General features: G+C 37.3%; 3 protein-coding genes across 3 annotated transcripts; 1 reads left to right on the top strand and 2 right to left on the bottom strand.

Annotated features, from left to right (window-relative positions):
* Positions 1 to 3,809: 3,809 nt before the first annotated feature.
* LOC134629760 (ecto-ADP-ribosyltransferase 4-like) lies at positions 3,810 to 5,055 on the bottom strand. Its single transcript, XM_063477279.1, has 2 exons — positions 5,035 to 5,055; positions 3,810 to 4,655 (listed from the first exon to the last, which is right to left on the bottom strand). The coding sequence occupies exons 1-2, from the start codon at positions 5,053 to 5,055 to the stop codon at positions 3,810 to 3,812; spliced, it is 867 nt and encodes a 288-aa protein (XP_063333349.1).
* Positions 5,056 to 11,684: 6,629 nt separating this feature from the next.
* ftr84 (finTRIM family, member 84) lies at positions 11,685 to 14,940 on the bottom strand. The gene is made up of 7 exons (XM_063475401.1): positions 14,356 to 14,940; positions 13,444 to 13,539; positions 13,032 to 13,265; positions 12,639 to 12,795; positions 12,485 to 12,541; positions 12,319 to 12,372; positions 11,685 to 12,217 (listed from the first exon to the last, which is right to left on the bottom strand). The coding sequence occupies exons 1-7, from the start codon at positions 14,926 to 14,928 to the stop codon at positions 11,685 to 11,687; spliced, it is 1,704 nt and encodes a 567-aa protein (XP_063331471.1). The 5' UTR covers positions 14,929 to 14,940.
* A 3,965-nt stretch (positions 14,941 to 18,905) lies between these two features.
* tppp2 (tubulin polymerization-promoting protein family member 2) lies at positions 18,906 to 24,972 on the top strand. The gene is made up of 4 exons (XM_063475402.1): positions 18,906 to 19,024; positions 19,817 to 20,008; positions 22,697 to 22,850; positions 23,727 to 24,972. The coding sequence occupies exons 2-4, from the start codon at positions 19,818 to 19,820 to the stop codon at positions 23,916 to 23,918; spliced, it is 537 nt and encodes a 178-aa protein (XP_063331472.1). The 5' UTR covers positions 18,906 to 19,024; position 19,817; the 3' UTR covers positions 23,919 to 24,972.
* Positions 24,973 to 26,135: the final 1,163 nt, after the last annotated feature.

A 26,135-nucleotide genomic window follows, 5' to 3' on the forward strand; every position in this document is an offset into this window, starting at 1 on the left:
AATGAGTTTAATATAGAAATGCTTATACTGGAAAAATATTACAGATGGTGAAATATATTTTTAACATCACCATCAAAAATAATTATATAATATAGTGTAGATATAGTCTGTCTTTCATCTTACCTGCGTGAAGTGCTCTTAGGTGGTTTTGTTGTATTCAATTTTAAGCAATTCTTCAGTACTAGACTCTCAGTTAGATTATGCTGTATACAGATGTGTGTTTTCTATTTAAACTCTAGCCCTTTATCTGTGTGTGCACTGTGTCATTCATTCCTTTTTACATTATGTCACTGAGTGACATAATATAACATTTTCCTTTAGATTTCTCTTAAGCTAGCAAATTCCATGGAAAAACTCCCACACAAAATCTTTTTCTCTGTATGCTTCAGTGAAATCAAAGAAGTGAATGCATATTTCTGTCAAAACAACATATCTTACACATGCTACTCATCTGTAACTTATAAAAACATACAGATAAGCAATTGAGGAGTCGTATGAGTATATGAAGACTATAGATCAGTGTATACGTTGTTTTGATACAGAGTTGTTTTAATACCCCTGGCTTTCACTGCATGACATACTTAGTCTTTGCAAGTTCTTTCAAAACCGAGGCTCCTTGAGTCCCCTTTTTGGGATTTCTGTAGCAGCTTGAGTTTTATGGGGTAGGGTTGCTAGCCCTATGGTCAGCCCCCCTCCTTTCTCATTTGGGATGGGGACCAGCTAAGGCTAACTTCAGAAAAACCAACCAACCAACCAACCAACCAACCAACCAAACAAACAAACAAACAAACAAATAAATTAAAAAAAACCTTCCCGGTGTGCTAGACTGTTCTTACAACAGTAAGAAGAATGCCCCATTGTGATCTGTAGAAAAATATATTTGTCAGTTTGAAAACTGCTTCACTTTAAAAGGTATTGTTTTTAATACCTATTAATTCAACTGCTCGGCAGCTTTCAACACCTTATATTGTGACATAGTTTCAATTTATGAAAGACTCGCTGGCTCACAAAAGGACATTTATGTACATAAAAAGCTTAGCCTGTGATGTAACTGGTTATTTCTCAAGTTACTGACAGGACAAACAAAACCATTTACCTACTAAATCGCCATTATCGTCAGCCCCAATTCGAGTCACAGAGCTTGAACCAGCATTCATCAATATCAGGTTAGAAATAATCTGACGCCAACAACAACAGTCAGGAAAAACAAAACAAAACAAAAAAAACCATGCAAAACACTCTTGCTGTTACTGGCTCTTGCCTCTCCTATCTCCTATTGTTGTTTGTGCCAATTTCTCTTTTTCTAATGCATTAGTGAAAAAGCTCAAAAGGATTTGCCTTGTCAGAGTTTTACATCTCACACTGTTCTTTGGCTTTGACCGATGAGGCATATTTTGCATTGAACCTTTGTTTGGTTATGTCTGAATCATTGGACAGAAACTAAAACAAGATATCAAATATAATCTCTTCTCTCTCTGTGGTGACGTTAGTGAACTAGCTAAGTTACTTTTACTCATACACAAAGGTGCTGACACTCAATGGTGTAGAATTACATCATCAGAGATATCGAAAAAGAACAATATGTGCATGATTGTGCCAACTTGTAGAATTTTTCTCGGTTGAAGAAAAACCCGTTTTTGAACTTTTGCCTCTGCACACCACCAAAGCATATAATAAATCAAGCAATCAGTATTGAAGCACAGCCTTTCAGTTTTGTTTCAGCTTCAGTTCACTGTTATTTGCAAAAGCACTGCATTAACCCATAGACATCACCAAATATTCTGTTTCCTCTCTTGAGGACTTTACTGCAGACACTTTCAGTTGCTTGTTTGAATTAAGTTAAAATTCATTGCTTAGTCCCTTGGGTGACAATGTCTGTAACATAAATATCGAAAAAAAAAAATCCTCTTTTTGCCTTAATAACAAGTCCTGATCATTAACCCATAGGCAGTGTTGGGAAAGTTACTTTTAAAATGTATTCCACTTCAGATTACAGAATACATGCCCCAAAATGTATTTTGTAACGTATTCCGTTACGTTACTCAATGAGAGTAACGTATTCTGAATACTTTGGATTACTTAATATATTATCATGCTTTTTACAACTACATGAATGAACTATTGCTGTGTGATTTATTACTTTTACTGAAGGTTATTCACCATACCAATACCAACTAGATTTTTAAATCTTAATATAAAATGAGTAACAGTAGGTAATTATTAAACTCATGGATCCTGGGTCTGAGGTTATGTTTTAAAGTTTTTCCTTCCCACTGCTGCCAAATGCACTTAGGGGAATCACGCAATTTTTGAGACTTCTTTACCTTACAGCATAGTGGTCATGAATTGCCATTATTTAAGAAAACAAAAAAAGAAAAAAAAAGGTGCAACCTTAAAAATGCAAGAAGTCAAAGGTAGGAAAGTTACAGTAGCTGATTGTAAATACCTGGGGTCAAATATCCAAAGTTACAGTGTACAAGAGAGGTAAAGAAGTGCATGCAAGGTGTAGCAGATGGAGACCAGGAAGTATCAGGGATTCTTTTTGTGACAGAAGGCTACCATCAAGGGTGAAATGGAAGGTTTACAAGATGGTAGTGATAAAACAGATAGGAGGCCAGAAAATTTTAATGAGAGAGACATTAAGAGACAAAATTAGAATGCGTGTATCAGAGGGACAGTTCAGGTAGAGCACTTTGGGGGAAAAGTTAGAGGCAAGGCTGAGATGGTTTGTACATGTGCAGAGAAGGGATAGTGGATACAATAAATTGGACAAAGGTGTGTTGATATGCAGTGCGATGTTGATGTAATGATAAGGTTAACCAGCACTGTATTTAAGAAAGCTCATAGATGGCAACAGGGGAGCACATAAAAGAGGATTGATTTGTGGTGTTGTATAATAAATTGTTTGGAGCAGTAGCTCACAAGGTATAAGTGGATGCTGTGTTATTTTTAACAAGCACTAGGAGGACAACACAAAAGGGTGTTGAACATTAGTTGCCAGGAGGAAGAAAAGAGGAAGACCACAGAGAGGATCAGTATATTTAGTGAAGGAGGACGTGCAGAAGGCTGTTGTGACAGAAGATCCCAGAGACGGGATGAAATGGCAAAGTTGCAAATGATGCACTGTGCTGTGCTGCCCCCTAAAGGGAGCAGTCAAAGAAGAAAAAGAGCGTAATAAATAGAACAGGCTTTTTAGGTAAAAGGCCTGTTCAGTGATTTTTGGATGTGTTTGTGTGTCATAATTGAACTGGACACGATAAATGTAATCTATGATTATATATTATTTTACTAATTGTTATGAATATTTGTTCATGACACAGTTGAAAGTAGAAGTTCATTAAAAAAAGAGAGAGAGTATATATTAACATAATTACAGGCACAACTGAAATCCATACTTCTGGTAGTTTCCTAAAAAATATATTATCAAAACAAAAATACTTTATTTGAAATAACAAGAGAACAAACCTCACTGGGTCATTAAATTGTTGCCATTCAACTGTGCAAGACAGTGGTTATAATTCTTAAATAATTAAGGCAATTTTTTTCTGTGACTGTTGACTGTTGGATTAAAAGTCATTTTGGTGATGTAAAGAGGCAAAACTGCAAAAAAGTGCCTACAAATTGTGGACATAACTGTAAGTGTCCTTCACTACACACAACTGTTTTTATTCTGCTTCTCCACAAAAACAAAGGCAAAAGAACAATGCACATGATGTGACAAATTATTTTATTTTTTATGTATGTTTGCATGAATGCATGAAAAACAAAACATATGCATGAAGAATAAAACACAAAATGCAAAGATCAGCCTAATATAATCCACAATGTGGCTGCTGTAACTTAGATGAAAAGGAAGAACCATAAACAGCATTGGTCTTATGGTACACTTTCACCAAAACAAAAGACAACAAAAGACAAATTAGAACAATACAAATAATAGTAAAAATGACCCAAAATCCATCTACTGCCAAAGCAGATATTGGATGCAACATATTGCTTTCTTTGCTATAAACACAGTTCATATTGCTCGTGAGCCTATAGCTGATTCTGCATTCCTTTGCTTCTGTCTGGATGTCAGTGACTTTGAAAATCTCATATGGGGGAATTAGCACCTGATTATTTTGTTTCAGGGCAGAGTAATATGTTATGTCAGCGCCAAAGCACGTGTGCACCTCAAAACATGAGATGTTCCTTGCAAAGTCCCGCTCATCAGAGCCTAACATGAAGGTGCTAAACCGAACCTGTTTGTTAGAGATGTTCAGATGTAAAAGTGTCTCTGCTTGAAAATGTGTACTAACACATGTCACCTGGCTGTGTTTTAAAATCTGAATGCCTTCAGTTAGAAAAGAATAAAGTGAGCGTGACTCAAATGTCTCCTTTGGTTTTCCGGTTCTATTTGCAGACTTGAAGTTGAGGTTTACAGGTTGCAATATAGATTTTGTGTACATGTATAAAGCAGCAGAATGATCTTTCTCCAGGTGCTTGTGTTGAGGCTTTCTGTTGTGTTGCTCTGCATTTCTCCAGGCTTCACTGAAGTTTTTAAAGCAGGATTCCCATTTTTGCATCATGGAATTATCATTTAAAACTGTAACTTCAAATATGCAGTCATCAAACGTGGCATCACTGTGGTAAAAAGTCAAATTCTCAGTAGATGTCTGAAATTAGGAGGAACAGCTTGTTAAAAAAAAATATCCAACAGATGGCGATATGCATTAAATCAACAGCCAGCATTCATCTTCTTTTATAGTCTTTTTTAGATAATGGCTTCAAGAATCACTTTAAAAGAGTAAAGATTTCAAAACACTGGTTATGAATATTATGATAAAGTGCCATAAAATAAACCAAAACATAGAAAAAACTTTTATTTTACATCTAACTTTAGCTTGAATCATAAACAAATATTGTAAATTATGCAGTGTTAAATAATTTAAAGTGGTATACCTTTTTAACAGTATCCTGCAGGCTGAATGGCAGATGTGTGACAACAAAAATAAGAGTAGTAATGGCACATATGATTGTTTTTCTCTGACACACTCGCGTCACTGAAGAAGCCATAATTCATCTGAGAAAAAAAAAGATAATTTAGTTTAAAGTGAATTATTTGTGTTTTCTTTTCTTTTGTGGAATTAATTGGCAAACCTGTAAAATGTCAGTGTATGTCATGTATCTTGGCACTAACCCCCCACCACCCCACCCCCCACATATTTCACAACATGACTTTGTACATTTACTTGCTCGCGCTACACAATAGAAGTGTAATAAAAGCCTGTTTCAGTCTATATGTCTATATATACACATATGTCTAGACATCTATTTGCCCTATATATATTAGTTTAAGGCATGCTGGGCTGTGTGATAACACTGTGGTGAATCAAAGTGCTACTATGTGAGAGAAAAAAGAGCTACTTGCATGAACTCAGCTTGTGCTGTGTGTCTTTGTAACTAAAATGTTTAGAAAATATGAATCTGTGAGATTTGCCAGAGTGTTAGACAAAACGAAACTTGAAATGTTTAATAAAATACACCACTGCCAGAGGATTACATCATTAAATGTTATATTCAAATTGATATTGTTGTAGCTTGTCACAATGAGAGAACTACATAGGTCCTAAATTCCTAACACAGTCTGTGAATACTTAATTCCTCCAACATCAATGTTTATAAACTATCACAGACAAACCAAAATGTAAATAGAAAATTAAATAAAGTTTTTCTCTGTAAGACTTATCTGAACATATCACAGTAAACAGAGGGTAACAACATACTGTAATGTCTCTGTATATATGTGAATGGTTAGAAAAGACATTTAAAATATGCACATAACATTTCAAAATTCTGTCTATTTTCTTTTTCTTTAGTACTTACAATATTATGAACAGCACTACAGTTTAAGGTGGTCTTTTAATTCCAGAGTGAAAATGCTTTAGTTCCCTTTTTGTGTTTTATGGTTGAAAGACTTGCCTTGGTTTCTGCTTGAGCTAGTCACCAAACAGGATTAGCGAGTATTACCACCTGTAGGACGTCCCTCTTTGAATGTAAACAGTGATACTGACAGAACAAGTGTGCAGGAAAGTTTTCACCCACACGTAGTAAGTACATGTGAATGTGAATCTGCTGCAAACTGAGAAAACACTTCAAAGTAAAAATAAAAAATAATTGTAAAAAGCCATTCACTGAATGCGAAGAAGTTAATCAACAAACACAAAATACTGCGTAGCTATCTCATGCAATCTAAGATCCATTTTAGCTCTCCAACCTTTGTGAGAGTGTAGAAGAATGTGCACACAGCATCAGTTTCCTTTCATACTTTTTTGCACGTGCTTGCACTTACTATTGTATCATATTTATTCATATTCAAACCTCATATTACTTCAATAAGAGTTTCTGTCTTGATGCATGCTCAGTCATCCAGGCAAGGAAATCCCAAGAAGGGACGCAGTGTCATCCAAGTGACTTCTTCAGTCTCAGCTGACTGCAGGTTTCCCCACCCTTATAAACAGTACCTTTGCACAATGACTGAAACTAGCACCAGTGGCGAACAAGGGGCTGTGAGGTCATTACTTCAGCAAGAGTAAGAATAAAAGTAGATCCAGTGGCAGCTTGCCTTACATGCTGGGCTTCCATCAGTTTACTATGAAAGACCACAGGTTTATCCACACTGTGCATGCATAAACAAGAAAAAAAGCTTCTGGCTTCTCAGCTTGCCAAGCTTAGGTCATTGTTAATTGGAGATGGAAACACCCACAAAGCAGAGACAGCTACACTCTCCTATAAAATAAGTAGAGCTTTCAGCTTTTCCTGTCAGAATGTCATTGTTTTATATGTAAAGCAGACTAAATAAGGGTTATGTTTATATGTGCAGATTGTGATTCTTTAGTTAGGGTGATGTTGAAGCCTAGAAAAAAAGAGCCATGTATCAGTGTACTGGCAGTTTAGAAACAGTGCCATCAAGTGGCCATAACACAAATATACTTCCATTTGTTTTTCATTTTTGTATGGCATTACATTAGAAACATCACCTTTCAGAAACAAACAGTCACAAAACAATGATAAAAAAGAAAAAAGAAAGGAGATAGATTGCCTTACGTTGGCACACTTTGTTGCATGCAAACTCATGAGTAGAAAATCCATGTCATTTATGTTATTTTAACTTAGTTTTCAAAGTTAAAAAAAGCATTCCACTTTCCATTTGAAGCCAAATGACGAATAGTTAGGACTCTATTAGTGAAAATACAATGGAGTACCATTTGAATAACCATTATAAACTAACTCCTTTTCACAACTGTGTGCGACAAAGTATAAGTATATTCCTTCTTATTACACTCCTGCTCTTACCATTTTTGAATCATTAACATTTGCAGATTTTACAGCAATTTTATTTTTAAAAAGACACCGAAATACAACAACAACAAAAACAAAAAAGTTTACTTCATACTGAAATATTTAGATCACTCACAGTCATGTGTATGAATTTATGTTGTTAAAAATAATTAAAGCTCCTAAAACAGAAGAATTTTCCATTCCCGCAAATTTAGAGAAGGAGCTGTAGAAACCCAGTTATTAAAAATAAGCTTATGCAAATGTTAAAGGCACTAGGAACATCAGCAATGAAACAATGCAATGGGAAAGGAGCAACATATAAAAATAAATTAATGGCCATGGAAATTATCTCTTCATCTCTTCAGTGTATTATTGTTCTTCCTCTCTGAAGTGCTTTCATTTGGCCCAAAATGTTTCAGAGCCCTGATAGCTGTGAGGCTACAGAATAGCATTACAAAGAACAAAAACACATTTTGAAAGAAAAAACAACAACACATAAACATGCAAAGGGTTTGAAAATGTGTACATAGAGTACATGCAAGAAACAGAGGCAATCAGCCAAGCAAACAACTATGCACCACTCTGTACAAGCAACATAACAAGGTGGACAATGTTAACATAACACTCAATATAGATTAAGTCAGAAGACCAATGGGAAAATGAATGCTTTGAATCAGCCTAGTAATGTCAGTTTTACATAAATGATGTAGAATGAAGGAATAAAGACAAAATATATCTTAGATATATCTTAGATATATCTTAGAAGAACATGGTGTCAAAGTGCCTCTGTCTCATTTTGATATTTGTCAAATAACATGTACATTTAAAGGAAGACCCAGGATATTGTTGACTGCATTGTATGCATTCAGACTATCTAATTTAATTTGGCATGTCTGCAGAAACCCACGACCACTTCATCCTGACCCAGGATTTGGTTTTTTTTGTTTTTTCTTAATTTAGAATTTCACAGAAACAAAGAAAAATAGATTTTTTAAATAAGGAACGTAATACAAAACAACCTATAAGAACACAAATAAACCGAAATAAACAAGTAATCGAAAATAAACAAACGGGTGTACCATCTAGTTAATTAATATATATATATATATATATATATATATATATACACATACACATATATATATACGCCTATACATACACACTAGGGGTGCAACGATACACAAAATTCATGGTTCGGTTCGATACTTTGGTGTCACGGTTCGATATTTTTTCGATACAAAAAATGTTCATGCTTTTTTAATTTGTCATTTATTAAAATGATAAATATATATTTTAACTCAAAAGTACAGTTTTTAAATTTAATGTTGCTGAAACGACAAAGTAATAAAAAAATAAATATCTGATCGAGAAATCCCTCATCTTTGGAAAAGAGAGTTTATTACAGAGAAATGGCTCTTTCCAAAATAAAAGCTATACTATAGCTTCTTTTGGGCTATATTATATAAGGAGAATCATGTGCTAACGGCTGTCTAAATGACTCGGGTAAAGTTTGTAGCATGCGTGCTTGTTGTTTTTGTCTGCTTCCACTTGTCTTTGCACTAGGATGATGTCGGAGTAAATGTGCAGTCATATTCATTGTGTTCCCACTAGTGCTGTCAGCGTTAATCTGAAATGGCATTAACGCCACAACACGGCAAATCTCCGTTAACGAGCTACCGTGGATCGCCCCGTGCGTGGGGCTGGACGGCGTCAACACGTTAACGAGCAAACTGCGCTAACGCAGTAGTTCCCACCCATGTAATTGAGCATTGCGTGGCACATCTGACATACTGTTTTACTTTTGTCCATGATGCGCTTACCTTCAGGGTCATACTTCACATGAAGACCAAAATAGTTCCAAAGGCCAGATCTGAATGAGGGTGGGGGAGGTTCAATTTGCCATGCTGCAACGAGCTAAGCTTCTGTCTTGCTAGCTTGCGCTGCGCTCAGTGGATCTGCGCTCGACAGTGCAGCCTAGGCGGAGTAGTCAAACGCAGATCCACAGCATCGTCAGAAGAAAAGTTGATAAAATAAATTAAAAATTTTGTATTGTTCGATACACATGCTTACCGAACCGAAAGCACTGTATCGAACGGTTCAATATCGATACGAGTATCGTTGCACCCCTAATACATACATACACACATACGCATATATACACATAGCAGTTTGTGTATGGCATACAAATATGGCATACAGAATTACAGAGATTCAAACAAAATTGGGTCTCCTTGTCAAAATATAATGTTTCCATTTATCCCAAATCTCAATAAATATGTCATATTGAAATCTGTTAGAGAAGGTAATTCTTTCCATTTTAAACAACCCATAAACAGTCTCATGCCAGTCATTTAGTGATGGAATTTTCACGCTTAGCCATTTCTTAGTAATAGTCTTTCGGGCAGCCAGACTCAGAATACCATATAACAGCTTGGACATTTTATCTACATTCACTGAGTAAAAATATCCAAACAAAAGTTCATCCCAATTAAAGGGGAGTTGCATACTAAAAATGGTCTGTAACTCGGAGTGAATCGATACCCAAAAAGTGTTGATCAATGGGCAAGACCAAAACAAGTGGAAGTGTTTTATTCCTTGGGCCCCACAGTTTCTCCAGCAGCTAAAGTGATTAGAATAGTGTTTACTTTGTGCAGGTGTAATAAAAAACTTACAGAGACTCTTCCATCCAAAACATCTCCATATATTAGAACTAGAAATTCTCCACTGAAAGGCACACTGCTGATACCAGATGTCATTTGAAATTACAAATCCTGACCCAGGATTTGTAATGCACTTTTTTGTAAGGTTTTACACTGCAGCACACAATAAACATGTTATGCATACAATACTGCAATACTGTCTGCAGTTACTATAGCAGTTAAGTTTGTAATAAGACCAAAAATATTATTAGACTAAATGTGTACAGTGTAGCATTTGATAACACTTCTACAGTAGTGTGATGACTGATTGCCTCTAACGCTTGAACATTTGCATATGGGGATATGGCTGTGCTTCATGTCTGTTTTGTGGGAAACTTTCAAAGCAGTGTTGTACCTTTGGGTAATTTGGCATGCAAATCATCTAAGCAAATGGAATGCCTGTCCTATGACCCACATTGGAAGTTAAAGGTAATAGCTTAAAAAAATTATACAGTGAACAATAAAGGTAATCATTATTATTAAATGAGAAAGTTTATCTTTCTTTTTTTCCCCTGTTGATAATGTTCTCCTGCCACTCAGATCCTTGACCAGAAAAAGCCAAAGAGAGCAACAGAGAGAAAAGAGGAAAAAGAAATAGGCTTTTTGTTTACTGAATGAGGTCCCTGTAAACCACATGAAAAACTGCTGTAAGAGATGTTGTATGATGCAACATATTAATTAACATATTTCCTCTCAAAACATTATTATTTATGTAATTAATGTTATCTAAGAGGACATTTACAAATGACTTGCATATTGTTCGAAACGAAAACAAATATTTCATTCATTTCCAAACTGGTACTTCAGTTGTTAGCATCCCTTGATGCTAGATTAACTGGTTTGGCTGGTTAGATCTACTGGAAAACAGAGAAAACAAAGTGTCCATTTGAAATTCCATGAGCAGATAATAAATTATTAAGAAGATATTAGAAAACAAACAAACAAACAGAAACAAAACAATAACAAAGACACAGCACTTTCGCCAGATATAATGTAAAATTGATTGTTTTTACATACAGCAATGAATACCAAATAATAATACAGGCTGTTATAACACAAAATGTAGCACATGCTATGCTTAGGACATGTGTATATGTCTTTTTTAATGACTGACAGACTGCCCTTAATATTAGCAAATGACAAATTCAGATTTTTTATTATTATTACCTAACCCTAGTATTTTTCTCTAAGCAAATATTTGTAGATTTATAGCATTTCTTCAGTTAATACATTAATTCTAGAAGGTTTTACCTTAAAACGCATTTATAATTCAGAGTAATTTAACGTCCCCTGCTGATCAGTGGTTCAATTTCTTACTTTGCAGGAGTGATTTTGAGATGTATCCACGACTCCAGTGATATCAGTTTACATGTGCAAAAGATCACCTTCTGACCAAACTAAGCCAGAGGAAAGATTGTGGCTGGGTGTGGTCAGAGATAATTTGACCCCGTTGCCCCAAACTTGGTCCATATTTGTTGTAAACAGACAACTGTTTACTAATAAGTTACTAACATGTTTTCCTGGTGTAAATTTTGTTGTTGTATCCTGTGTATTTTGCTAGTATAACTGGTAGTATATTGTATTTTGCAATGTATGTCATTATTATTTACATATTGTATCGGTGTAAATTCTTTACTGGTAATAGGTAATTTTTGCACTTTTTAGTTAATAAGGCTGTTTTAGCTGGCAGAGGGTAACTGAGGACCCTACACCAAAGCCAGCATACAAAGGCTCGGTAAACTGAGCTTTGAATCTGTGGATAGGTGTCATAGTGCCTGACACTGAGTAAAAGGTCACTGTGTTTCCAGGATAATCTAGGTACACACCAATGCGTGTAGCCCTGGGAGCACCAGGAAGGTCTCTGTCTACTTTGTTGTGCCAGGCAGAGTAACCAGAGTCTGAGCAAAGGAGACTCCAAGACTTGTCATTGTAGCCAAGCAGGCTCTGTGAATTCTTCCCTTTACGGCTGATGCTCCTGGAAGCGACCCCTATGGAAAATTCTCCGCTCCATTCAGCTTCCCAGTAAAACCTGAAACCAGCGAGAGGCTCCTTGCACAGAACTTGGGAGTAGCCATCAAAGCGATCTGGATGATCTGGGTAAAACTGGGTTGTTTTCTTCCGGGTGACCTTCTGATTCCCATCTGTCAAAACCAGCTCTTTATAAACTGTGTTAGGATCAAAGGATAGCTTGCAGGCATCTGAAAACACAGCCACAACATACATTTATAAATGTCTTCTGTTTAGATAATATTAAAACGTTGCTCTTGAGTACTAATTCTGAACCATAAAATTTGCTTACATCTCAGGAAGTCTGTTCTGTTTTTTGGCTCCTGAAAATTTACATTCGAAGGAACTGTTTGAATATAAAAACATAACATGTGTTATAAAATGTGCAACAATATTATGTTTAAAAAATTGCATGTCATGTACAAAATAGTACTAATGAAATTATTCAGCTCACTTACCTTTGAGTCGTTTGCTTCCATTTCTTGGCAACAGTATGTACACAGGAGTTTCACTCACTGTAAAAATATAAATTCATTTATATTTAGATTGCAGCAAAAACTAGTGAGCCAGTAAAAGGTAATTGAAGTGTTAACAATGACTACTGGAACAAACCTGTCTTGGAGAGTTTGCCTATTTCCTTTTTACAGATGTCATCCAGATTTTCTTTCATGTCACTGGCCGTTTTGCTCATCTCTCCAAAGGAGAACTGAGGGTTAATTAGCACTTTGGGGACCATGGCCTCAGGAGCAACACACAGGGTTGGGAAACTCTGTTTTATCAAGAAAAAGAAGTGTAATGATTTTTTACTAAAAACATAAATACATACATAAAGAAGTCGTGGTCTTGTTTTGTGTTAGTCAGTGTAACGAGGTAGCAAGAAATACTGAGTATGCTATAGCAACAGGCGCTGGAAGTGATAAGTACATTAACTGTTTTTTCTGTGCTACATTACAAAGCAAGAAAGACAGAGATGAATTGTTGCAGCTTTGTCTGATCTTCCAGCACCTGCAAGAAGTAAATGTTGTCCTCCGTCTCGAGGATCTGCCGTAATTCTGCATCTTGACGTTGTAGCTCCATTATCTCCTGCTCCAGACGATCCACATAGCCCTCAGCCTGTGACATTGCTGATTGCATGTTGGCCATTATCATCTGATTGATTTCAGACTTCCAGCGTTCCACCGCCTGCAGCATTTCATGGAAGGTCTTGTCACTTTCTGCCTGTGCTCGCTGGGCTGCACTCTGAAAAGTAAAGACAGTTTTTTCCAGGAGCTTTTAGTTACAATGGTCATCCTTGATATTACCAATGGGTTCCTTTATATAGTGGTAATAACATGTAACAGTTCTGTAAAAAAATGAGACCATGTCAAATTTATTTAGGAAGAAAAGTAATTTATGCTGGACTGGGCTATGATCTTACTTTTAGAACATCAATATTATGCTTAAGTTCCTGGAGCTCCTTCATCCTCTCTTGAATGATGTGCTGGACCTCAGTTTGGGTGACCACCAGGACTTTCTGATAAAAGACAAGAATACAGGATTTTATCACTCTAGAGCAGGGGTCTCAAACTTTCGGCCCGAGGGCCTCTTGTGGCCCACGTCACCCCTACTTGTGGCCCGTATATTGACGTGAAGAAATATAATGCAATTTGGCCTTTGAAGTTACTTTTTTTCGTTAGGGCGGATTTATATGTTGTTAAGTGTAATGTTAAAATAAGGTATTTAAAGGGCAAAAAATGATTTAATATGAAGGCAATATGAGCAGAGAGTGCAAACATGTTGAGGGATTGGCTGTGTTAGTTCAGTGAGAGAGTTATTTGTAAACAAAACAATTTTCACAAGCAGTTAAAAACTAAAGTGTACACTTGTGTCTGTATTTTTATTTTGTTAAATATGAACAAAATTATAGCAGAAATGCTGCCACGTGTCTGGCCAGAAAGAGGGTACCAGTTTGTTTATTTGGTTGTTCAATGAAAGGCTTCAGTTAGTTAAGAGTGAGAAAACAATTTGCGGTCTCGTTTGCAGTTTTGTCTTGTTATACAATATTTGAAACTTTGAAAAAAAAAAAAATAAAACACTACATATTTGTCAGTGTTTTCTTGTTTGTTTTTTTGTTTATGTAATTCTCAAACACTAAAGTGGCCCTCCAATGAGATGACAGTGACAGCAGTGACCCATAGCTCATTTGAGACTCCTGCTCTAGACTCCAGAGTGACTCTTTTCATCATCTAACGTATGCAAAAACTGATGAAAACTTCATATCAAAATAAAAAGAGTATTAAAAGATTTTGAGATAGACTCAGTGATAACAAAAAAACCCCAAAAACCTCACTTGTTTCTCAACGCGTTCGTCTTCTGCCGAGGTAATGTTGTGGCTGCGGTGCTCTCTGACAGTACACAGCACACAAATACACATCTGGTCAGTGCGGCAGAACAGCTCCAAACCTTTCTCGTGTTGTGGGCAAATCTTCCTATCCAGATGACCCATCTCATCTACGAGTTTGTGCCGCTTGAAGGTAGATGACTCATAATGAGGCTTGACGTGTGTTTCACAGTAGTAAGCCAAACACATCAGACAAGACTTGACGGCTTTATTGCGACGGCCAATGCAGAAGTCACAGTAGACTTCACGATTCAAGTAGGGGAAAGGAGTAAGCTCTGGAAGCTCTCGTTGTGGCTCATTGTATACATCTGGCAGGTTTCGCTTCAGGACAGGCCGAGGTGTGAATGTTGCACGGCACTGTGGGCAGCTGTACACACCAATGTGGTCGAACTGATCCCAGTAAATCTTGATGCACTCCAGGCAGAAAGTGTCACCACAGGGGATAGTGACTGGATCTCTCACTGTGTCCGCACATAGAAGACAGAAAGCCTCTGGTGGTAATGGGAACCCAGAATCAGCCATAATGCTCAATAAGACCAATATGGAAAATTATTAAGAATTCTTTGTGTTGACTAGAAGTCCATCAAATATTGGACTGGTAAGTCCAGTGTTGTCAGTCAGAATGATGTCCAGAAACCGTCCATCCAGATAACCTGCTGTGATCCTACCTTTCTTCAAACCAGATACTGCTGCTTTCTGCTGACATTTAAAGGGAAGGCTTTGTTTCTACAGTAAACAACCTGATAATGTCTTCCCACACAACACCTTTCCCAGCATGAGTAAAATCACTCTGGTCTTCACTATACACTGGAATTGGCCTACCAAGCAGGAATTTCAGGTCACACAGTGAGGTCAAGTTGTCAGCAAAATAAACTCTACCTTTGGCTATCAGAACATAAAAACGAGCCTTGGAAGTTCTAACATCCTCAATTAAAATGGTTTAATGAAATCAATAGATTTAGTCAAATTTCCACCAAAAGTATTTACTGCTGCCCTAATTTCATTCTTTTGTCAAACTTACAGTGGCTTGCAAAAGTATTTGGTCCCCTTGAACTTTTCCACATTTTGTCACATTACAGCCTCAAACATGAAACAGTTTTATTGGAATTCCACGTGAAAGACCAATACAAAGTGGTGTACACTTGAGAAGTGGAATGAAAATCATACATGATTCCAAACATTTTTTACAAATAAATAACTGAAAAGTGGGGTGTGCGTAATTATTCAGCCCCCTTTGGTCTGAGTGCAGTCAGTTGCCCATAGACATTGCCTGATGAGTGGTAATGACTAAATAGAGTGCACCTGTGTGTAATCTAATGTCAGTACAAATACAGCTGCTCTGTGACGGCCTCAGAGGTTGTCTAAGAGAATATTGGGAGCAACAACACCATGAAGTCCAAAGAACACACCAGACAGGTCAGGGATAAAGTTATTGAGAAATTTAAAGCAGGCTCAGGCTACAAAAAGATTTCCCAAGCCTTGAACATCCCACGGAGCGCTGTTCAAGTGATCATTCAGAAATGGAAGGAGTATGGCACAACTGTAAACCTACCAAGACAAGGCCGTCCACCTAAACTCACAGGCCGAACAAGGAGAGCGCTGATCAGAAATGCAGCCAAGAGGCCCATGGTGACTCTGGACGAGCTGCAGAGATCTACAGCTCAGGTGGGGGAATCTGTCCATAGGACAACTATTAGTCGTGCACTGCACAAAGTTGGCCTTTATGGAAGAGTGGCAAGAAGAAAGCCATTGTTAACAGAAAACCATAAGAAGTCCCGTTTGCAGTTTGCCACAAGCCATGTGGGGGACACAGCAAACATGTGGAAGAAGGTGCTCTGGTCAGATGAGACCAAAATGGAACTTTTTGGCCAAAATGCAAAACGCTATGTGTGGCGGAAAACTAACACTGCACATCACTCTGAACACACCATCCCCACTGTCAAATATGGTGGTGGCAGCATCATGCTCTGGGGGTGCTTCTCTTCAGCAGGGACAGGGAAGCTGGTCAGAGTTGATGGGAAGATGGATGGAGCCAAATACAGGGCAATCTTGGAAGAAAACCTCTTGGAGTCTGCAAAAGACTTGAGACTGGGGCGGAGGTTCACCTTCCAGCAGGACAACAACCCTAAACATAAAGCCAGGGCAACAATGGAATGGTTTAAAACAAAACATATCCATGTGTTAGAATGGCCCAGTCAAAGTCCAGATCTAAATCCAATTGAGAATTTGTGGCAAGATCTGAAAACTGCTGTTCACAAACGCTGTCCATCTAATCTGACTGAGCTGGAGCTGTTTTGCAAAGAAGAATGGGCAAGGATTTCAGTTTCTAGATGTGCAAAGCTGGTAGAGACATACCCTAAAAGACTGGCAGCTGTAATTGCAGCAAAAGGTGGTTCTACAAAGTATTGACTCAGGGGGCTGAATAATTACGCACACCCCACTTTTCAGTTATTTATTAGTAAAAAATGTTTGGAATCATGTATGATCTTCGTTCCACTTCTCACGTGTACACCACTTTGTATTGGTCTTTCACGTGGAATTCCAATAAAATTTATTCATGTTTGTGGCTGTAATGTGACAAAATGTGGAAAAGTTCAAGGGGGCCGAATACTTTTGCAAGCCACTGTACATGTTTCAGACCGTTAAACTAATTTTAATATTAGAAAAAAACAACCAGATTAAATGTAAAATGCAGTTTTCAATTGCTCTACATGAAAAAATTTATTGCTTCTGAAACCTAATAACTGGTTATACCACCCTTGGATGCAAGAAAGTGCAATCATGAGTTTGTGATAACTGGCAATGAGTCTTTCACTTTGGTGTGGAGGACAAAAAGAAGTTAAAGACAAAGCTAAAATAAAAATAACACATGTCAGGATCTGCAGAAACTCAACAACAGATGAGACCAAACTCATTGACAGCTGTCCATCTGGAAAGGTTTTCTAGGCCACTTCTAAACCTTGTGCATGGTGACTCATGGACAAATGTGTCACCGTGGAGAGACGGCGAAAGCCACCATCCACAAATGAAGAAAACAACAGTAGCAAAGCCCCCCAGGAGTGACTGTCCTACAAAAATTACTCCAAGAACACATCAATGAATCATCTGACTGGACAAAAAAAAAATTATCCATGGGAGAGTCTCCAATGACCAAAGAACTCATTTGAGACTTGAGACCTTTGTCTCAGATCATTAAACAAAACATGTAAAGTCCTTGCACCTTTTCCATTTGACTGAGCACTGAGTTTCATGATGGTGTGTGATGTCAAAACAGCTTTCTCTGTTATTGCTGTGAACAAAATACAAAACGTGGGTTCCCACATACCCCCATTGGCACATTAACAAAAATAAAAGGTTAAAAGAAAACAAAAACAGTGCTGACATAACAATATATTAATCTTTAATTTTTACATCATTATTGTAAAAAAAAAAATATATATATATATAAATATGTAAGATTGGGGCCTTTTTATTTGAATTTGAATATGTTTTCTCTTCCCCCTGTGTGTATGTTATGTCTGTGTACACTATCCTCCTCCCACAGTTTGTAGACATCCATGCAAGCCAAATAGTAATTATAAATTGGCCAAGCATGTGAGAATGTATGTGTGTGTCTATCTGTGTTAGCCTGTCTAACCAAGCACTGCCTAACATAGTTAATGCTATAGGCATGCCTATAGCTAGGATAAACCCAGCCTGCCTGTGAAACATTAAGAGAAATGACTAAAATAAAATTAAACCTTGAAGTTATGGGATATCTCCAAGTGGCCAAAACAATCAAATGAGCTTTCACATAGTGAAAGCCAGCAGCCTCAAGCAATTACTCATCTGCACTTTTATTGTATTTTTGTGTCAAACTTTGGTGGCATACAGAGTAATAATTGCTACTGTCCAAAAAATTTCCAGACATAGGTATAGTTTTGAATCTTTAGGCACGTTATTATGCATTAGATTTAATACAGAACCATTATTCTATGTGGCTGATATGACGTTGCGAGAGAGAATAGTTATTCTTGTAAAGTGTCAGATTTATGTTGTCACTGGTCTTTGTTCTGTCAAGGGGCACTCTCATCTTTGCTCAAACAAGAAGGCTATTGTGAAAATGACAGCAAGAGCACAAAAGAGAGAAAGCAAATGTCTAGCTGAGAGATAGATAAGAGCAAGACAGATATCTATCTGTGAGTTGAATTAAATATTCCAGTCAGAAAAAGAGCATGGTAAAAAATCATTTTGGGTAAAGAACTGAACAGCAAAATTTATTTGTGTACAAGAGGTATACAAGAGAATGTTGGTAAAGGTTTAACTCCACAGAATGTTGTATAACATAACAAAGCCTTGAGCAAGTCTGTGAGAGAGGCAGGAAGCTAATGACAGTGAGCAGACAGAAGAGAGGCTGAGCACCCATGATGTCATTGACTGTGCTTGTCGGTACTCTCTCCCCCCTCCCATTCCCTTCCATTTCTCCTTGGCTCTCTGCATCCCTCCATCCTTTACGTAACTGTCAGACAGCCTGGGAGTGGCAGGAAGGAGGAGAGGCAGAAGCGGAGAAAGAGATCAAGCAGCTGTTAGCAATTCCGGATTTGGCTAACTATCCACACGGCATCCTTCTATTTAGCAGGTACATCTTATATTTTTGTGATTTAGTGCTTTACTGTTGTATCATCTAGTACCTGCAGTGCTGCAGTGAGAGGGCAGTAGAAATAATCTTGAAAAAAAATATATGGAAAGATTACATGTAATAATAGCTTGATGTATATTTTTACACCCACCAGCACTGGTAATCATCATTATTATTATTATTATTTTTTAGGATTATTCGTAAACTGAGATGACGCCATACTAAAATGCATTAGTTTTAAAGTGTTCATTAAAACATTTTCTGTGCTATTTGTTTTTATGGTTATTTTTATATGCAGTGAATATTTAATATAAATTTCATATCAGTGTAGCTCAATCAAAAGCCACATTTGGTAACACTTAACTCATGAATAAGTAAGTGTCAGTGAGTGTGATGGAGAGACAGGGCAGAAGAGAAGGAGAAGGAATGTGTTTGTTCATTCACTATAGACTGAACAGCAGAGAAGCCATTTGGAAATTGAGTTGATTGAATTAAATGGGCTCGAGCGGAGTTTTAGACACACTAGCATAATGATGGATACACAGTAAAAGTGTGTGTGTAAGACAGAGAGAAAATTAGATGCACTATCTTGGCAGCTATGTCTTGGCAGGCCAGCAGCCAGTTAACATACAGTTATTTCTTTAATTTTTTTTCACAAAATGTCTTTACAAAGGATATTTTATCCAAACTATTTAAGGGCCTTTTTTTAGATTATTATTTTAATCAAGAGAACAAAGTGTTACAATCTTTTGTATTTGAATTGACTAAAAACTGCATGTGTTCATCTGTCAGCATGGCCGAGGGTTCGGTGTCACTAGAAGAGGTCAAGACTTCCTTCCAGAAGTTTGCAGTCCATGGAGACACAAAAGCTACAGGGAAGGAGATGAACGGCAAGAATTTTGCGAAGCTCTGCAAAGACTGCAACATCACTGATGGGAAGAATGTGACTACCACAGATGTTGACATCGTTTTTAGCAAAGTCAAGTAAGATTTCATTTTGACTTTGCACAGCAAAAACATAATGGTTTGAATGTGTGTCACAATGTGGTTATTGGTTTTCAGTAACTGAACAGTCAATTTTTAGTTAGTGACTCGCTCTCTGTTGTTTTGGGACTACCTTACAGAATAAACTTCATGATTCATGTAAATGCAAAGGTTTTAAGACATCTCATAATCACATTATAGCATTGTAGCATCTACTCATTGCTTGTCCCTTCACAGTATACACTGCTCAAAAAGAAAGGAACACTTTGAAAGTGCATCAAATTTCACATCATTTGGTGGATTTGTAAATGATCAACCTACACAGGACTGAATTCAAAGACACCCTGAAAGTCAAGGTAAAAAAAAAATGATGCAGTAGTTGAGTCCATTTTGCCAAAAGTTCATTGCAGCAACTACTGTAAGAACGTTACTCAGTAGTTTATTTGTCCCCCCATGTGCTTGTATGCACATCTAACAATGTTGGGCTATACTCCTAATGGAACAACAAATGGTATCCTTGGGGAATCTGCTCCGAGATCTGGACCAAGGCATCACTGAGCTCTTGGACAGTGTGAGGTCCAACCAGAGAGCATTGGATGGACAGAAACATAATGTCCCAGAGGTGCTCTATTGGATTTAAGTTAGGAGAGTGTGAGGTCCAGTCAGTGGTATCGATTCCTTCATTCTCCAGGAACTGCCTGCATACCTTCACCACATGAGACCGAGCATTGTGTGTGACAGTGGGTCCAAGGATTTCACCTCGATACCTAATGGCAGTCAGGGTGCTGTTGCCTACTCTGTAGAGGTCAAGGTCAAGTTTATTTATATAGCACATTTCCAACAGCTCATGCTGCACAAGGCGCATTAAAAACTAAAATGTAACTAAAATAAGTAAAATGCATGACAATGATGCAATAAAATATGAAAGAAAAGGAATAAAACAGTAAGACAATAAATGCAACTAAAACAACAACAGCTAAGGTGGTTAAAAAAAAAAAAAAAAATATTTGGGTCAATGTGAGCTAAAAGCCAGTCCATAAAAATGGGTCTTTAAAGATTTAAAATGTTCCATTGTTTGTGCATATCTTATATTTAGAGGCAGACTATTACAAAGTCTGCGACGTGCCACAGAGAAGGCTCTGTTGCCATGAGATTTATGTGTAGACTGTGGATTGGATAACATTAGTTTTGAATTGGACTTCATGGTTCTTTCTGGAGCATAAATAAATAGGAACTTAGAGGTGGCTTGGCCGTTTAGTGATTTAAAAGCAAAAAGTATAATTTTAAATTGGATCCTGTAAGGAACAGGAAGCCAGCATGGAGAGGCCAACACTGGGGTTATATGCTCGAGGTCTTTGCGCCACATCCGTAGATCAGACAATCACTGATCCTCCACTAAAGCAATCATGCTGAGTGATGTTAATTCAATTCAGTTTTATTTATATAACGCTAAATCACAACAGAAGTTGCCTTAAGGCAAGTTTTATATCGTAAGGTAGAGATCCTACAATACTACAGAGAAAACCCCAACAAACGACCACCTCTGAGGGCGACCATGGCTCAGGGGATTGGGACGCTCATCTGTAACCGGAAGGTTGCCGGTTCGATCCCCCTGCTCTCTCTGTCTTGGTTGTTGTGTCCTTGGGCAAGACACTTTACCCTACTGGTGTTGGCCAGAGGGGCCGATGGTGCGATATGGCAGCTTCGCTTTTGTCAGTCTGCCCCAGGGCAGCTGTGGCTACAACTGTATCTTGCCTCCACCAGTGTGTGAATGTGAGAGTGAATGAATAGTGGAATTGTAAAGCGCTTTGGGTGCCTAGAAAAGCGCTATATAAATGCAATCCATTATTATTATTATTCTGAGCAAATACTTGCCAACAAAGGAAAGTTGCTTGAAGACGTTTCACCTCTCATCCGAGAAGCTTCTTCAGTTCTGAAGAAGCTTCTCGGATGAGAGGTGAAACGTCTTCAAGCAACTTAAAGAAGTGCAGACGCTTTTCTTTGCAAACTCCTTTGACTACGATGACCTGGATGACTGAGAACCTTCACAGACAACAAAGGAAAGGTGTGCACAGGGTGCCAGTGGTAGACCTGCCAATCCTGGTATTGTACTGGAAATACCAATTAGGCTCTAAGGTGACAGACAGTGCACACAGGGGTCACTAGAGGATGTTGTTTCCTCTCATGGTTCCTCTTCGATCTCATGAAGACTATTTCTGATTGTTTGGTCAGATAGGCAGGTATTGATGTGTGATCCTGGAGGAGTTGGAGTACCCCTGGAATCTCTGTAGGCTCTAGATATCATGCTACCAGTAGTGACCCTGACCTTAGCCAAATGGAAAACTAGTGAAACAAAAATCAAAAAAAGATGACGAGGGGAAAAATGTCAGAGGTGTCCACCTGAAAAGCCATTCCAGTTTTGTGGGTTGTGTCATTGTTACCCATCTAGTGCACCTGTTGTTAATTTCATCAACACCAGAGCAGCTGAAACTAATTAACAACAACCTCTGCTGCTTAACTGACCAGATTAATATCCTGGTATGTAATTGACCTGATGCCATAAACTGATTAAAAAGTTTTCTGTTCATTATTTTGAGCAGTGTATATTTATATACAAATAGAGACATTATATTATTAATTTTGTTATTTCTCTCAAAATATAGTTGGCAACACTCTGTGTTTCCTCAGGGCAAAGTCAGCTCGTGTAATCACATTTGAGCAGTTTAACCAGGCCCTGACAGAGATGGCTCCCAAACGTTTTAAAGGCAAGAACAAGGAAGAGTCACTTCAGCAGCTTTATGGTCTCATAGTTGGGAAAGAACCTGCCAACATTGGTGTTACTGTGAGTATTAAGTCATAACCATAATAAACTCAAAATTCACTGCTTAGAAGTCGGCAGCAACCAGGTACTACACTTATGCATCCCTTTAAACTTATATATGTAGTAGTAGTTTGATTGACCCTCAACCATACAATTAAATTTAAACTTTAAAATAGATCATCTTAGGTAAAATTTGTTTAAGTGAGATTAATGTATTAACATGTTTTGTTCTTTTGTGTTGCACTTCCTATTACAGCTTGGTAATACAGTGGTAACAGTAGGGTAGCAAGGTGTAAACAAGACAGTAATAATGTGGTAATTGCTACCTTATTACAACTCAATTATCAAACTAATAACCACTTAAATTCCAAGTAATATCATGATAGCAGCAGTGGTTACAGTTGAGTAATATTACACTGAAATTTATGTAATTGGATAATAAGTGCCCAAAAACTGGGGGCAAGATTGTGGAAATACACCTTGGTAATAAGGTAATAATGATGCTACCATGATATTACTAGGATAGTAATTGGTTATTATCTTGGTAATTGAGTAGTAATAATGTAGAAATGACCACATTATTATGTTCTTGTTTCCACCTTGTTACCCCACTGTTACCACTTTATTACTGAGCTGGAATAGAAAGTGCTACCTTTTTTTGTTTTTGATGACTAAATCTTTGTGCAACTGTTTAGGTCACAAATCAGAAAAAAATAGTTGACTGTCAGTGTGTTATTTTGGATATATAACTGGATTTCCAAAGAAACTCTAGATACAACACATTGCATCTTTAAAGAGACACTACAATACAGAATTTTTGTTTTACTAGGTTAAAAGGGGAAAAAAAAAAAAAAACTCAGTTTACTATATCAGTATTCTGTCTTCCATTATTTTCAGAAAGCTGCCAAGGCAGGAGCAGTGGACAGACTGACTGACACCTCCAAGTACACTGGTTCACACAAGGAGCGGTTTGATGACACAGGAAAAGGCAAAGGAAAGGCTGGGCGTGAGGACATCCCAGACACCAGTGGTTATGTGGCAGCTTACAAGGGCAGCGGCAGTTATGAAGACAAAGTGAAAGAGGCATAACACTGCTAGCCATTATTATGTTTCACCAATAACTTAGTTAGGGGTACTAAACAGAAGTTAATGCCTGTTTTATTTAGTTAGACAAAACAAAGTGGGAATTTCATGATTTATACAGCATGTACAAGTAAAAGTGTTCTGTGTATTTTCTGCTGGAACCAAAAAAGAAACTACATGCTTCATATTGTTACTCTGCTTTGCTATACACTGTGCCTTACTAAATATATAGCCATTAGTGTGAATACTATGATACATTGCTATGCTCTGTTAATCATAATGCAAAGGATAAAAACATAGCTGGTATCAAGAATGACGCTATCTCAGTAGCTGCTCTGCGAGCTTTTCATTTTATATTTCAGTGCCTTTGTTACATGACCAATCAGTGCCCATTATTTTCATCATAGTTTCATAGTATGAAATTAACAGTTTTTAACAGTTTATTTAGAAAAATGCAATAGGCATGAAAGAACACAGTGCAACACTATTTGATTATTAATAAAAACAAAAAAACAAAAAACACCAAGCAGCGAAGAACAAAGAGTTAGATTCTGGTACTGATGAAGCTAAACATATAAATTACTTAAACAGTTTTTTTTAAACTTTCTTTGTAATCATAATGGGACCTTAAATCCTCCTATTACATCTCTTTTCACTATGTTTTGTCTTTTTAAGTTTAATGAATAAAGAATGCCCATTTGCACCGTGAATGGAAATGTAATTTAAAAGAAGTGATTGCAAATATCTAAATAAATATCTAAAATGCAAAATTTGATCATACATGGGAAAATAGTTCTTTGTTTTACATGTCCTGTAATGTAACATTAGAAAACAAACAAACAAAAAGTCTGTAGGATCCTTTATATCACAATTGGAACATATAGTACTCAGGAAGTTATAATACGTACAATACAAATGCAATATAAGTGATATGTAAAATATGTATATATTACAGCATGTTTCTAGAAGAGTATGCCTGTGTGTTAAATAAAAGCAATATTGAGTAATGTGCTAGTCATTTAAATGTTTGAATAGCAAACAAATACAAATCCATACAAATGCAACACATTCCAAACACACACACACACACACACACACACACACACACACACGCACACACACACACACACACACACACACACACAAGCCCATTCAGCTATCTTAGTGAGGATCTTCATTGACATAATGGTTTCCCTAGCCCCTTACCCTAACCCTAACAATTAAAAATGAATGTCTAACCCTAACCCTTACCCTAAACCTAACCATAACCCAATTGTAACCCCGACACTAAAACCACATTTTGAGCCTCAAAAAGGCCTTCAAACTTGTGAGGACCAGTGAGTGTGTCCTCACAAGTGACTGTTGGTTCTCACAATATAGTAGAATGCAGATTTCGGTCCTCACAAAGATAGCTAGACAGGAACACATACACACACACACACAGGTGATATGGCCCTAAAAAAATTGTACAGAGGCTGTTAACTACCCAATGTCTTGCATATTAACAGGGGAAAAAGTGTAGTGTAGTTACACTCAAAAGCACTTTGTGAGTTTTCCAGCTCTGTGGAGGTAGAAGACAGGATAAGAGCCTCCAAACCAAATCATTAGAACATAACTTAAGGGCTTCCAGATACACAGTGTATCCCAAACTCTGTTCCAAGACATGTAGGATATAGTAATCAGTGGTAAATGACCAATAACTGTAATCACCTGTAGGATCAAGATTATATTGAAAGCCCTTCTTTTGACTAAGTTAGATCTCTCCTTCCCACCATCCCCTGGTGAGGGCCACTTCAGTGCTTTAAGAACTGATACATAGCAGAAAAAGCTGATACTAAAATCTACAAAGAAACACGATAGGTAAATGCGCATCATTATGCGATTGCAAAAGAACATTTGAACCACAGCAAATAAGATGCTGTAGAGCCAGAAAAAAACAATTAAAGCTCATCCTGTATCTCAAGGGTTTATACCTAAGATACAACACAGGATGCACCACTGCAAAATAGCGCTATATACAGACACCACTCTGAAAAAGAATCCTGGCTGTAAATATCTCATTGATGAGTTTTGTCACGGTTTGTGCCATTTCAATATAGAAGTGAAAGCCAATAATCATTAAAGATGTTCCCAGTACACCAAAAATCATCTCTGAGAGGACCAGATGGAACTCAAAGACTTCCATCCGGTCAGTCCAGAAGATGTCAGATGATGCCATCAGCC

Source organism: Pelmatolapia mariae, linkage group LG6, assembly GCF_036321145.2.
Source record: "Pelmatolapia mariae isolate MD_Pm_ZW linkage group LG6, Pm_UMD_F_2, whole genome shotgun sequence".
Classification (NCBI taxonomy): Eukaryota; Metazoa; Chordata; class Actinopteri; order Cichliformes; family Cichlidae; genus Pelmatolapia; species Pelmatolapia mariae.

What these genes read in the sequence shown, in the direction of transcription:
- tppp2 (XM_063475402.1), top strand. Translation starts at nt 19,818, where the DNA reads ATGGCCGAGGGTTCGGTGTCACTAGAAGAGGTCAAGACTTCCTTCCAG. An exon ending in ATCGTTTTTAGCAAAGTCAA is followed by an intron (nt 20,009 to 22,696) that starts GTAAGATTTCAT and finishes GTGTTTCCTCAG; the next exon opens with GGCAAAGTCAGCTCGTGTAA. An exon ending in CTGCCAACATTGGTGTTACT is followed by an intron (nt 22,851 to 23,726) that starts GTGAGTATTAAG and finishes CATTATTTTCAG; the next exon opens with AAAGCTGCCAAGGCAGGAGC.
- ftr84 (XM_063475401.1), bottom strand. Translation starts at nt 14,928, where the DNA reads ATGGCTGATTCTGGGTTCCCATTACCACCAGAGGCTTTCTGTCTTCTA. An exon ending in ACGAACGCGTTGAGAAACAA is followed by an intron (nt 13,540 to 14,355) that starts GTGAGGTTTTTG and finishes GTCTTTTATCAG; the next exon opens with AAAGTCCTGGTGGTCACCCA. An exon ending in AGGCAAACTCTCCAAGACAG is followed by an intron (nt 12,542 to 12,638) that starts GTTTGTTCCAGT and finishes ATATTTTTACAG; the next exon opens with TGAGTGAAACTCCTGTGTAC.
- LOC134629760 (XM_063477279.1), bottom strand. Translation starts at nt 5,055, where the DNA reads ATGGCTTCTTCAGTGACGCGA. An exon ending in TGGCTTCTTCAGTGACGCGA is followed by an intron (nt 4,656 to 5,034) that starts GTGTGTCAGAGA and finishes TCCTAATTTCAG; the next exon opens with ACATCTACTGAGAATTTGAC.